Source organism: Lepidochelys kempii, chromosome 4 (genome assembly GCF_965140285.1).
Source record: "Lepidochelys kempii isolate rLepKem1 chromosome 4, rLepKem1.hap1, whole genome shotgun sequence".
NCBI classification, from domain to species: Eukaryota; Metazoa; Chordata; order Testudines; family Cheloniidae; genus Lepidochelys; species Lepidochelys kempii.
In genome coordinates, this window is record NC_136383.1 from 12,110,523 (window position 1) to 12,125,368 (window position 14,846).

General features: G+C 48.1%; 1 protein-coding gene across 7 annotated transcripts in view; it reads right to left on the reverse strand.

Moving 5' to 3' along the window:
- Positions 1 to 14,846, reverse strand: part of SLC4A4 (solute carrier family 4 member 4) — a 268,875-nt gene that overhangs the window by 23,120 nt on the left and 230,909 nt on the right. For all 7 annotated transcript variants that reach the window (XM_073340388.2, XM_073340382.2, XM_073340384.1 and 4 more), the window contains 2 exons: positions 11,446 to 11,559; positions 8,349 to 8,510 (listed from right to left, as the gene is read on the reverse strand). In XM_073340388.2, coding sequence (XP_073196489.1) covers positions 8,349 to 8,510; positions 11,446 to 11,559 — 276 coding nt within the window. The remainder of the gene's footprint in view (positions 1 to 8,348; positions 8,511 to 11,445; positions 11,560 to 14,846) is intronic.

Genomic DNA, 14,846 nt, shown 5'->3' on the forward strand with positions numbered 1-14,846 from the left:
TTATCAATCACATGTCCAAGACCCCTACAAAATTGCAGCAGAGTCTTAGAAAACAGAACAGTCCATTTGCACCCCATGACAACAAGAGAACTCAGAAAGTGCGGGGGGGCATGGTGCAACTACCTAAAAAGCAAGACAGTGGTTTACAAGGGAGAGTTAGCGGTTATCCTCAAACCCAGTTACAACAGGGCGTTTCTCTAGACACAGCAGAAGGCCAAGACTTATATCCTGCTTGTGCGTATGGGCCTAGTCCAGGGGTGGACAAACTTTTTGGTCTGAGGGCCACATCAGGGTTCCGAAACTATATGGAGGACCAGGTAGGGAAGGCTGTGCCTCCCCAAACAGCCTGGCCCCCACCCCCTATCCAACCCCTCCCACTTCCCACCCCCTGACTGCCCCCCTCAGAACTCCCGAACCATCCAACCCACCCCTGCTCCTTGTCCCCTGACCGCCCCCTCCTGGGACCCCCCAACCCCTGACTGTCCCCCAGGGACCCCACCCTCTAACCAACCCCCACTGCTCCCTGTCTGCCCCAACCTCTATCCACACCCCCACCCCCTGACGGGGCCCCCGGGACTCCCATGCCTATCCAACCCACCCGTTCCCCATCCCCTGACCACCCCCTCCACAGAATCTCCGCCCCTGACTGCCCCCTAGGACTCCCAAGCCTATCCAACCCCCCCCCCGTTCCCCATCCCCTGACCACCACCCCCAAAAACCTTCACCCAATCCAACCCTGTCCCCTGACTGTCCCCCAGGACCTCCTGCCCCTTATCCAACCCCCCTGCTCTCTCCCCCTTACCATGCCGCTCAGAGCAGCGGGACTGGCAGCCGCGCCGCCCAGCCAGAGCCAGCCCTGCCACCGCACTGCCTGGTAGGAGCTCACAGCCCGGCTGCCCAGAGCGCTGGTGGCACGGTGAGCTGAGGCTGCAGGGGAGGGGGTACACCAGGGGAGGGGCCGGGGGCTAGCCTCCCCGGTCGGGAGCTCAAGGACCAGGCAGGACAGTCCTGCGGGCTGTAGTTTGCCCACCTCTGGTCTAGTCATCATCACAGAGAACACATTTACAGGAAAGCCTCAGTACAACGTCAATTAGCATGAAGGTGAATGCAATGCTGAACAAATATCTGCAGAAATGAAATGACTCGTTACTTGGAAATCCGTCATAGAAACAAAGGCCCCAAGTCATCCTCTGGCTGAATACATGACATGCATTTTCTTCTTCTTGGGCTCTTGTGGTCTGATTTACAAAGCATCTACAACGCCCATTTGTGGAGGCTCAGCACTTTTGAAAGTCAGGCTGTAGTTCTTTAGGAAGGAGACAGTTATTCATAATACAAATTCCATACACCCATCCACATAATGCAAGCCCTTACTCCTTGCAAAGATCCTTTCATCTGATATTAACAACCATGACAGTGTCTTTTTCTGAAAAGTCACCCCCAGCTAGCTTAAGTGACACCCTGGACATCGCAAACCTTTAGAAACCCAGGGTAATAAATAAAACCTTAATAAAACCAGTCCCCAGCTTAACATTAGTTTTAAGAACCTATTGTGAAATAAGTATGAGCGTAATGACTTACTAAAGTCTACCTAACAGCACACTTGAACTAGAAGGGTTATCAAAGCCAAACAGTGCCAAAAGTCTATGTTTACCAACAGTTATCACACTGTGGTATCGTAGATCCTGTACTCAGAACAGGAAGCAAGTGCAGGATTTTAGTGACTGCAGTGGGAAAATGCTGACTTCATAAATGGCCACCACGGTACTTTATTTTTATGAACCACCTCCAGATTTGTGTACTGTTGTTGAGATTTTCAAAGCAATCTAGGGGGTCAATTAATTTTAAAGGGAGGATGGTGTCCAAATTCTCCAGGTTCCTTTAAAATCTCAATATGCGTTTTTCTGATAACTTGATGAAATTAGTTTGGAAATTGCTTGCTCTTTATGTATGCCAATAATTTGCTCAAGTTCAGACTAAAAAGGCTCCTTTTGAATCCTACACACACTATACCCCTCCCCTCCCACCAATTAATAGAGGAGAACAGAAAAAAACTCCAAATCACTGAACCATAAGGGGTGAGACAGGAAAGGAGGGAGCATTTTTAAGAACAGGATCTATAAAATTTCATATTTTGAAGATCAGAGGTTTTAAGATCTGTTAAATTTGAGTTTTTTTAGCAGTAACAGGTGAGTCAGACCTGCTGACTGATGTTCTACCTGGCAAGACCTGAATACTGTCCATTGTTTTCCTACTACGTGTACCACTTTACCTTGGTTAACAGGCCAGCACAATTCAGTCTGCTAGCCAGTGGTGCGCTGCCAATATTGTAACAAGGCACGCCCACGAAAACTGTCCCCACTTTCGCCTGTCAATAGATTTTGTGTACCAGGGCCACGTTTGCTGCCGAGGAGCAGAGAGGGACTACAAATCCATTCATTTTTTACCCCCATTAAAACAAAAACATGTTCTCATAACCACAACAAAGGAAGCAGGAAACACATTTTTACATTAAACAGCACTTTGGTCAAATGTTTATACTTTGTTACTGAAAAAAATAGACAGTGCGTTGCTAGTAAAGGAGCGTTCAGGTTGTATAAACTGAACTAACGTTGGCGTGGAGGTGTCGACTTTGCAGAGAGGGATGGTAGGAATTCTTTCCCGGCAGGTTTTGTTTTGTTTTTTTTTAAATACCTGCCTATTAGGTTCAATCTAGTCAAAAGCAAGAGAGAAAATTTAGCTCTTCAGAGATACTTGAATGAGACCCAGGGATGTCTCTCTAGCAGTAGCCAGAATGAGTGTCTCTGTCAGAGGCAGGGAGATTACCCCAACTTTCCCTTCGATTTGGTGGGAGGATTTTAACGAGCTCCGAGGAGAGACAGCCCCCACTCACCCACAGCACATCACTGCTAGTCATCATTTAAGTGGTGAACAACAATTTCACAGGGAAATGTACAGGAAACCAAGGAGCCTGAATGGCCAATACTGCTGAGACATTAGTCCTGAGGAGGAGATGGACACCACCAATAAAAGGATGCTGTTTTCAGTCATCCACTGCCTCCCTGAGGCTTACTCCTAATGGAAATAAAATGGCTAAATTTGTGAAGCAGCATAAATGCCGGGTTGGCGAGAAGAGACACTGTCTGAAATGGAGGCTATAGAAAGGAAGTTCACAATCCACCCAGCTGCACAGGGTGAGGGAATAAGCATATGGACACTGATTCTACCATTTGGTGGATCTTCCAGAAAACTGTACAATTCATGGCTGCACCTAGCCTCTATATTCACTTTCTTTTTATTATGTTCTTCTAATTAAGGTTAAAGAAAGGCTTTAACCTTTAGGAAGCTGTGTGCAGAATAATAATACAAGGATGGCCTGGAATACGATGAACTAAGACTGATGTTCACCTTGCTAAAGAAATAAGGAGTCCAGAGGTATATTTTATGCCAATCTCAGCAGTCAGCCAGCATTTCTTGATCCAGATCCCAAACAAAGGCCATCTTTTAATAAAAAACAAACCAAAAAAACCTTTCCCTTATTATCCAAACCCACTCTTTCAGGTCAATTTCAGGTTGATCTTAAATCTTCATGTGTTGTGAAATAATGCCAATCGTTACCATATCATGGTAATTATATTATTTATTAGGTTCACACCTAAATAATGACCCCAATATAACCCTCATTATGAATCAGTCTTTATTCCTACATTCCAGCCCTTTTAAAATGCCTCCTGTCCTGCGGAAGGGAGAGTCCTTTTTACAGGAACTCAATATTATTCAATGGAATTCATCCTGCAGGGCAGGCAAAACTCTATAGGGCACAAGAAACTGTAAAGGGCCAGTTCAGAGAGTTTATTTTAAAAATATCATTACATACCATATTGTGACTATATTAGTGACTACAAAGTTCTTCTTTAAAGAACATTCAAAAATGTGCATTTGAGGCCACCTTTCCTTATTGATTCTAATTATATAGTCTCTTCACTTTCTTTCCTTATAGTCTCCTTTGCAGTAAATATCAGCTGTCACACTGGGATCTGCCTGTTGGCATTTCCAGTAAAAAGTGGATATACCCCATTATCTCATCACCCCGAAGTCTCCAAGGCCTAGGTTCTTAGTATCAGACAGTCAGACCAACATGCTGAGTTCATTCAGGTGTAATGGTTATACAAACAAACCTTGTTTTCCATATTGCTTAAAACTATCTATCAATGATTTCCTTGTATGATAACCATGCTATTAAATAGATATTAATAGGGGCTTGTCAAATCTACAGAAACTTTGCCCGTCTTGATAAGGCAAGAGAAACCCTGACCCTTATGCTGTAATAAAAATAAAACTGTCAAAGCAAAATCAGCTCCAGTCTAAGGTTCCAGCTTTAAGGATCCTTTTGCTTGAGAGAAAGGCAGGCTTTAGAAGGAACAAACCCCCCTCCAAGTGAACCTATCAGCAAGCATAAGGTCAGTAGGCACGGTGGTATCCTCAACCTCTATCCACTGGATTCTAGTTACTGCTCAGTTAATTCACATCATCTTCCCATCTGAAATGGTCAGACGGGGGATGTCAGTGACAATAATTAGAGCTGTACAAAGGTATTCATACTGAATCTCGGACCTACCCATACTAAGCTGGTGTTCAGGGTTCAAGATGCTCCTCCAGCATGGTGGCAAGAGCATGCACAGCAGGAAAATCTGCACACCCAGCTCTGTCTCACTATCATACATGTTTCTAATGTGCCATAAGAACCTCCCTCAGCTGGCTTCCCTCTCAACAAACCCCAGAACACTCTGACTCCCTATTGTCATCGCCTGGTGGGCCCAGTGCCTCTCGGATGGGTCACCACTCCCTGATCTTGTAAGTACAGGGGGTGACAGGGGCCCACAGGGCAGAGCCAGTGTCCTGTCATCCCTTCAAACTCTAGGATTTACTGAGTTTTGTAGCGTAGAGGTCAGGATTTGGCTTGACAACTAACCCCTGCCCTCTACCCATCTCACACACACACACAGGGCCATGGGAAGAGGAAAAGAGTCCCTTCTTCCAGTGGCTGCTCCCCAAGAAAAGCAGCAGCAACCCAGAAAACTTAGTGTGGTACCTCGAGGACCCTAAGTCATTGCTTAGTTGCCACACACTAGGCAGGGAAGTCCCAGTGGCTAAGGAAGTCTTAGGGGGCAATGTAGCTCTCTGGGCTGAGTGTAACAGCCACTCTGGGGGGGCAGGACTCTTTTCCTTTCCCGCTGCCCTGTGGGACAACAGGGTCAGGTTGTTTCTTGACTCTTGCATCACACGACTCTGGGAATTGGGGGGTGGGGGCAGAAGAGAGAGGGGGAAATTATAGCCCAGTCTGGAAGGTCCTTAAGATGCAAGGTGGGGGTACAGCCCCTCGACATCCCCTGAAGACACACGAAGAAAGCCAGCCACCATCACAAAGCAGCTTCTTCCTCTTAAAGACACAGCAACAGTAAAGAGGGGATGTCCCTGAGCTTCTCTGGGGAGGGAAAGTTGTTAATCAGTGGGCGCCAGAGAGGGCAGAGCTAGTCACGACTTTGATTAGCTTCCAACCCATGAGGGTCTGACCCCTGTGACGCAAGCAGCAGTTTAGAAACACCCTGGCGGACCACACCCTACAGGTTTCACAAATCTCTCATGCAGGGATCAGCATGGTGCTGGCTTCAATTTACTATCTGTATTTCTTGCTGGGAAAAAATAAAAGGAAAGCGAATTGGAAACCCAGGAAGGCAGCAGTGCAGCCATGCTGGCAGAAATCCTATCCTCCAAGGTGCCTCTTGATGTCACAGTCGGGAATGCTTCAGAAGGATGAATGGTAGGTATTGGCAACGCTGGTTCAACCATGTTGTAGTCAGCCAACCCTCTGCCCAGGCTCAAGCCGTAGCATCTTTTGAGTCTCTTGCCCCCACTCCTGAGCAATCTTATTGTTCCACGCAGGAGCCCAGCTCACTCCCAACACCCTTTCAGAGCCCAAATTACAATCCCCTTGTTCCTAGCCCTTGGCTATGCTTCCCCGTACCCACCACAGGGCACTGGCTGGATGCAGCCCTCCAGAGCCTTCACTCATACTGAGCTTGTAGTGTCTGTCTGCCTCAAAGAGGGGGCTTGAAGGAAAAGATTAGCAACTGCCTCAGGCTGAGCATCCTTGTTACTGGAGCTCGCTAGCAGACTCTGGCAGCTACCCTGTTCCAGGGAAAACAAACCCCCATCTCTGCAGCCACTCAAACCATTTTAAGCCCCACTTCTCCAGATGGAGCAAGTTCTGCAAGTGTGCCTAACTGGCACCGCATGACTGCAGGAATGCTCATTAGCCTTTCCATCAGAGGGATGGTTTGGGTCCCATCACATATGTCTCAAAGGCTAAGTGGACACCATACTTCTATCCTGCATATTCAGATCAAATGAGATAATCAGATAAGGTCATGGAGGATAGATCCATCACTGGCTATTAGTCAAGACAGTGCATGACACAAAACCGTACTCCAGGTGTTCCTAAACCTCCAGCTGGCAGAAGCTGGGACTGGACAACAGCGGGTGGATCACTCAAGTGTCCTGATCTGTCCATTCTCTCTGAAGCATCTGGCACTGGCCACTACCAGAGACAGGATACTGGGCTGGACAGACCACTGGTCTGACCCAGCACGGCCATTCTTATGTTCTTAAGCATTTTATTTTTCTTCTCCAGCATACAGGTTCTGGAAAAATCCCACCATTTTAACTGGCTTAGTGGAAAACCCAGGAGCGGCAAGTGAAAAAGGAGCAGCAGTAGTAGTACCCCTGCCCCAGCACCTGCTGGTGTGACGCACATATCTGAGTACCCTTCCTCCCCCTTTCACGGCATCCTGCACGGCGTCCTCAGACTGAAAAATCTTTCCGTGATAAAAGATCTTTTTTGACCCTTCACCGGACAAGGAATTGAAAACTCAGCTGAGACCAGCTCTGTTAGAAATTACTACTATTCCCCCAAGCTCTTGGCTGAGCTCCAAGCCAGTACGAGCTGGGGATTTAAGGACGTTCAGTTCCCGGTGGGAGGAAATGCTTTTTACTACTTCTGGCCAACTCAGGGACCAGTGCGGATAGATTCTGGAATGAGCTTTGTTTACCCTCCGCCACAGGAACTGTCTACCATTGACATCTAGTACTGCTGAGAGCACTACTGCAGACAGAGAGGCCAGTTCCAAGCAGTCAGTGCTGCCTTTTGTTAGTTAAAGATGAATTCGGAAAAGTTCTCACCTTATGTATCTGCCCTTTTCACCTGCACCTCACTTGCTGACCACGGGGACAGCAAACAGCAGGTGGAAACAATGAAGCCATCTCCCCCAAAACTCTGACCACTAAATCCAATGAGAAACACCTTTGCAACAGGGATGGCCAGCTTCCTGTGCTCTGCTGTTGTGCTCTATCTGCAGGACACACCAGTGTCCCCAGCCTAAGTTAAGAAGGGCATCCATGCAGGGAAAACCATTTTTCTTCTCACTGTTTTTCTCCTAAGTCCCCCTCTGTGTTGCTTTGTCATCTTTTCCTTTCATGCCATGGCAGTGGTGCTGAAAACCAATGAGATAGCACTAAGAGCAGAAGCCACAGGTGAGAATTATTGGAATAACTGATTCACATATGAAATCTAGTAACCTTTTTTTCCATTACTTGGAAGTTTGTTCGGTTAACAGTCCACTTCCTGCAGGGAGAGAGTCAGAGTATTTCAAGCCTCACTCAGGGCTGTTTGAAGATGTACCGTGTTCATGCTTGGGGAATCAAAGGTGGGTGTAAGCAAAAGTATCTGCTCACAGCATAAGGCTGCTCTAATTTGCAGTGATTAGAGCAGCTCCCTAGGGACCTCTTCGCAAGCCAAGCAGTAGGAGGAGTGCTGTGTGGATAAGCCGTGCCCTGACAAGGCCCCTACTCCAATGGCGGGAGGAGTATGTGGCTGGCAATGATGATGACAGCTTTATGCCCTACAAGGATTCCCTGCACTGGGGCCTTTGGTGATGGCCAAGAATCTGGTCCTCGGGGTTTATTCCATCCTCACTCAGAAAGAACACCTACTGAAGTCTAAAGAAGTTGTGACAGAGTAAAAACATCAGGATCTGGGCCACCGTCTGTGTCCTTTGCTTTAACAAAAGTTGTTCGAGAAATACTATCGCTTTCAAGCTGAAGTGATGACTTTGCTTTCAAATCTGCAATAATAATCTGTGCTAGAACAAAATACATGCTATTACTAACCACCAATCATAGCATTTCTAAGGGAGCAGGTGTCCATTACCACCACAGGCTCTCTCTCCGTCTCTGTCATGCAGAGGACAGGCTCTACTTTGCTGCACTCATGCAAGGTACAAGGCACCCACCTTGAGCTTGTGCTCTTTCCTGTTGACGATGACGGCTGTGATTTGCTGGTCCATGAAGATGAGAATGGTCACCAGCAGTGCAGGGATGGCAGCTGCGAGGTACACCCACCAGGGATTCCCTCCAAAGGGTGGGACGAACCAGCCTCTTTGAGGGCTGGTTGGCTTCAAGAGCAAAGAGAGGAAAACAGGCATCAGAGTGGAGACATATTAACGAACAACCCCCAACCAAAGCACGTTTATCCAGGTGACAAAAGGACCGAAACACTGATATGTCAAGCTGACTAAAGGAAGATTACTGAGGACACTGACAATTTGGGATTAATTATTCCCATATACAAACATCAGCTAAAGTTCAAAACCTGGAAGTGGTTATTAGGGGTCAGATCCTGCCATCCTTGTTCAAGTAGTCCTGCTGGTCCAGATTGTGGAGCTTCTCTCTCACTTGTGAGCACATTCAAGCATTGAAAGCAGTGAAACTACATGGGCGAGTGAAGGCTCACCAGTGTGAGTAAGCACAATACAGTTTGGCCCATTGAAATTATGGAGTAAGGTGCTACTCCATGGCTGTGACCATGAGTTGGTTGAGTTCAGAATCCTGACACAGGGAAGAAAGGTAAGCAGCAGGATACAGACCCTGGACTTCAGGAAACCAGACTTCAACTCCCTCAGGGAACGGATGGGTAGGATCCCCTGGGGGACTAACATGAAGGGGAAAGGAGTCCAGGAGAGCTGGCTGTATTTCAAGGAATCCCTGTTGAGGTTACAGGGACAAACCATCCTGATGTGTCGAAAGAATAGTAAATATGGCAGGCGACCAGCTTGGCTTAACGGTGAAATCCTAGCGGATCTTAAGCATAAAAAAGAAGCTTACAAGAAGTGGAAGGTTGGACATATGACCAGGGAAGAGTATAAAAATATTGCTCGGGCATGTAGGAATGAAATTAGGAGGGCCAAATCGCACCTGGAGCTGCAGCTAGCAAGAGATGTTAAGAGTAACAAGAAGGGTTTCTTCAGGTATGTTGGCAACAAGAAGAAAGCCAAGGAAAGTGTGGGCCCCTTACTGAATGAGGGAGGCAACCTAGTGACAGAGGATGTGGAAAAAGCTAATGTACTCAATGCTTTTTTTGCCTCTGTCTTCACGAACAAGGTCAGCTCCCAGACTGCTGCGCTGGGCATCACAACATGGGGAATAGATGGCCAGCCCTCTGTGGAGAAAGAGGTGGTTAGGGACTATTTAGAAAAGCTGGACGTGCACAAGTCCATGGGGCCGGACGAGTTGCATCCGAGAGTGCTAAAGGAACTGGCGGCTGTGATTGCAGAGCCATTGGCCATTATCTTTGAAAACTCGTGGCGAACGGGGGAAGTCCCGGATGACTGGAAAAAGGCTAATGTAGTGCCAATCTTTAAAAAAGGGAAGAAGGAGGATCCTGGGAACTACAGGCCAGTAAGCCACACCTCAGTCCCCGGAAAAATCATGGAGCAGGTCCTCAAAGAATCAATCCTGAAGCACTTACATGAGAGGAAAGTGATCAGGAACAGTCAGCATGGATTCACCAAGGGAAGGTCATGCCTGACTAATCTAATCGCCTTCTGTGATGAGATTACTGGTTCTGTGGATGAAGGGAAAGCAGTGGATGTATTGTATCTTGACTTTAGCAAAGCTTTTGACATGGTCTCCCACAGTATTCTTGTCAGCAAGTTAAAGAAGTATGGGCTGGATGAATGCACTATAAGGTGGGTAGAAAGTTGGCTAGACTGTCAGGCTCAACGGGTAGTGATCAATGGCTCCATGTCTAGTTGGCAGCCGGTGTCAAGTGGAGTGCCCCAGGGGTCGGTCCTGGGGCCAGTTTTGTTCAATATCTTCATAAATGATCTGGAGGATGGTGTGGATTGCACTCTCAGCAAATTTGCGGATGATACTAAACTGGGAGGAGTGGTAGATACGCTGGAGGACAGGGATAGGATACAGAGGGACCTAGACAAATTGGAGGATTGGGCCAAAAGAAATCTGATGAGGTTCAATAAGGATAAGTGCAGGGTCCTGCACTTAGGACGGAAGAACCCAATGCACAGCTACAGACTAGGGACCGAATGGCTAGGCAGCAGTTCTGCGGAAAAGGACCTAGGGGTGACAGTGGACGAGAAGCTGGATATGAGTCAGCAGTATGCCCTTGTTGCCAAGAAGGCCAATGGCATTTTGGGATGTATAAGTAGGGGCATAGCGAGCAGATCGAGGGACGTGATCGTCCCCCTCTATTCGACATTGGTGAGGCCTCATCTGGAGTAGTGTGTCCAGTTTTGGGCCCCACACTACAAGAAGGATGTGGATAAATTGGAGAGAGTCCAGCGAAGGGCAACAAAAATGATTAGGGCTCTGGAACACATGAGTTATGAGGAGAGGCTGAGGGAACTGGGATTGTTTAGTCTGCGGAAGAGAAGAATGAGGGGGGATTTGATAGCTGCTTTCAACTACCTGAGAGGTGGTTCCAGAGAAGATGGTTCTAGACTATTCTCAGTGGTGGAAGAGGACAGGACAAGGAGTAATGGTCTCAAGTTGCAGTGGGGGAGGTTTAGGTTGGATATTAGGAAAAACTTTTTCACTAGGAGGGTGGTGAAACATTGGAATGCGTTGCCTAGGGAGGTGGTGGAATCTCCTTCCTTAGAAGTTTTTAAGGTCAGGCTTGACAAAGCCCTGGCTGGGATGATTTAATTGTGGATGGGTCCTGCTTTTGAGCAGGGGGTTGGACTAGATGACCTCCTGAGGTCCCTTCCAACCCTGATATTCTATGATTCTATGATTCTACTGAGCATGAGCAAGGTTGGCAGGATCCTGCTCTACGTTCAGGATCTGTCATTGCATTTTAGAAAACGTTTCAGTCAATTGACATGGCGTTAATGGGAACGACATAAATTTGCACTTCTCAATAAACTGCTTTCTAACTGGCTCAGCAATACAATCCTTTCTGGATAGCTTATTTTTTTATTATTGCTGGTCTGATGGTTGGTAATTTCACAGAAGGAAGACAGAAACGGCAAAGTGCAACAGAAGCCACAGAGTAAAATAACGGTTGTGTGTTGAGAGATCACTTTTACCTACCTTGAATTCACTTGGCACAATTAGTTTTGGTGTATCCACACCTACTAGGGCATCTATTCCACAGAAAATCAGAATGGACAAGATAATGGCAAAGTCACTGATGAGCTTCCTGGCCTGAAACAGAAGGTGACACCATAACAGTGGCTGGTACCAAGAGCAACTGTTTAAATTCAACGTGATCCTCTTATTCTTGTATTTGGTGGCAATTCAGGGTAAACGTTTCCCTTTCTGCAGGGACAAAAGGGGCACAGTGCAGTGGCTGAAGTGATTTTAAAAAAATGTGCTTTGGTACTTTATTACACGGTCTGAAAGCCAAACGATTAGGCCCTACACAGAACTGCAAGAACAACCCCCAGGGAAAGGAACTTCTGTTGCAGAACACTCCCACAAAAATTCTCTCATGCGATTTTACCGATAATCTAATTCTACGTCGGCCAACAATCCCCATTATCCAGACCCAGTTTCCCATAGGAATGGTTTCTGAAAAGCTGTGATACAATTCCATCAGGAAAAACGGGCCTCTTATTAAAACAAGAGGCATCTCAAGTAAGATGAGAAGTGTCTGGAAGAAGAGGTGGTGGGAGGAGATTTTGATCACAGATCTCTGAATAGCTCTCCAAATGAGATGCAAGATAGTTACTGAGATGAATAAGGGGGTCTGTGGCCGTAGTAAGATTTTTAGTGGTACACTGTTGGGGTTGTTTGTCAGCTGTCAGGGTTATTTGTCAGCTGTCAATATTAGATGCAAGACAGTGGCTGGGATGAATAAGGATGTTTGAGGATCTTTGGATGGTATGTCTCTAGTGCTGTTTGTCAGTTTGTAAACAATGGTAAACTGCAGAAAGCCAATCATTTAAAGAAGGAAAAGTGCAACACTGTGTATGTTCTGCATGCCTGAATGAAATAAAGGAGCCGTGTCATCTTTAATGCAACATCTTAACTCCTGGTTCATGCTACCTGCCTTGTGTGGTATGGATCAATGCACAGCCCAAGCCTCAGAGTTAAAATTTAAGAACACAATCCTGCTTGAGTAACCTAACTGTTATGGCTCATGTGCATGGATTGCTGGGTAAAGAATAACCCTCCAGCAGAGAAAAAATGGATTTTCCGAGATAGACTCAGTTTACACCTGCAGCCACCCCCATCAGGGCTTCAATTAACCAGCCGCAGGTTTTGTCTAGACATTTGTCCGTCAGCATCTTCAGTTGCTGAGCAAGTTCTGTTACTTCAATGACCCCACAGTCCTATGGGCATTTTGTAAAGGTGCCAGTAAGCAGGCTGACAAGCCCATGTGTGCTGCAGGATAGACCACAATAATTTAAAGTACAGCTGTAGGCCCCAATTCAGGAAAGCACCTAAGCACTTGCTTAACTTTAAGCAGAGAAAAATTGAGTAGGGATGCTTTCCTGAATTGGGGTCGTAAGGATTAAAAAAAATCATCATCACAGGGTTTCATTTCTACTGTGTCTCAATAATTTTCTGTATCAAGCATGCTCTGTCTACAAGTGAAGGAAGGTGTCAGGGAAGAAAGGAGAGAGAGGAAATTCTCTCATTCTTGAGTGCAACAGTGTTACAAATACCATTACCAGAACATGTTAAAACCACCTTCAGGAAAAGGCAGTTACCTTTTCCATAACTGGCGTTCTTTGAGATGTGTTGCTCATGTCTATTCCACAATAGGTGTGCATGCTCACCATGTGCACCGGTGCCGGAAGTTTTTCCCCTAGCAGTACCCGTAGGGGGGAGTGCCCCCCGCGACCCCTGGAGTGGTGCCTGCCTGGCGCAGTATAAGGGGAGCTGCATGGTGCCCCCCACCCTCAGTTCCTTCTTGCCAGACAACTCCGACAGAGGGGAAGGAGGGCGGGATGTGGAATAGACATGAGCAACACATCTCGAAAAACACCAGTTATGGAAAAGGTAACTGTCTTTTCTTCTTCGAGTGATTGCTCATGTGTATTCCACAATAGGTGATTCCAGCTTTATCTATTGGAGGTTGGAGGATTTCACAAGTTCTCAGGATGGAGGACAGCCCTGCTGAACCCGGCATCCCCATCCCTGGTTTGGGAGACGATCACATAGTGCGAGGTGAACGTGTGAACCGCAGACCACGTGGCAGCCCTACAAATGTCCTGGATGGGGACGTGGGCCAGGAAGGCAGTCGAAGAGGCCTGCGCCCGAGTCGAGTGCACCTTCACAATTGGTGGCGGGGGAACCCCCGCCAGCTCATAACAGGTGTGGATGCACTAAGTGATCCAGTTGGAGACACGCTGAGTGGAGATCGACTGACCCCTCATGCACTCAGCCGAGGTGACAAACAGTTGCAAAGACTTCCTGAACGGCTTAGTCCGTTCAAGGTAGAAAGCCAGAGCCCTTTGCACGTCGAGTGTGTGGAGGCGGGGTTCCTCACTGGATGCTTGGGGCAGAGGACCAGCAGGAAAATGTCTTGACCCATCTGATAAGCGGAGACCACCTTTGGGAGGAATGCAGGGTGTGGGCGGAGCTGAACCTTGTCCTTATGAAAAACCATGTACGGGGGCTCGGAGGTCAGGGCCCTGAGCTCCGAGACCCGCCTGCCCGATGTGATAGTGACCAGGAAGGCCACCTTCCACGAGAGGTGGGACCAGGAGTATGTGGCTAGCGGCTCAAATGGGGGCCCTGTGAGACGGGACACCACCAGGTTCAGGTCCCACTGCGGGACCGGGGGCCTACCATACGGGAAAAGACTCCCCTTGAGGAACCGGCCAGTCATAGCATGGGAGAATGCTGCGTGCCCCTGCACCGGCGGATGGAAGGCCGATATGGCCGCCAGTTGCACCTTGACAGATGAGGGCACCAGGCCCTGGGCTCCAAGGTGGAGGAGGTAGTCCAGGATAAGCTGGATCGGGGTAGCCACCGAGGAGACACCCCGTTCAGCTGCCCATCTGGAGAACCAGGACCATTTTGCCAAGTAGGCACGGCATGTGGAGGGCCGTCTGCTTTCCAGGAAGACACGCTGGACCCCTTCTGAGGACGTCCTTTCCTCTCCACTATTGAGCAGCCATGCCGTGAGGTGGAGAGCTGCTAGGTTGGGGTGGAGAAGGCGGTCCCCGGTCCTGGGAGAACAGGTCCACAGGGAGTGGCAACGGCCGCAGCAGAGCAACCGCCAGGCCCGTGAGGGTCCCGCACCAATGTTGCCTTGGCCACTCTGGGGCTATGAGGAGGACCTGCGCCCTGTTTGTCTTTATTTTCTCCAGGACCCTGCTGATCAGTGGGAACAGAGGGGAAGGCATAGAGAAACTGGCCTGACCAGGACAGGAGGAAGGCATTGGAGATAGCGCCCTGTCCCAGTCCCCTCCGGAGCAGAACCAGGGACAGTGCCAGCTCTGCCGAGTCGCGAACAGGTCCACCTGGGGAGTCCACAC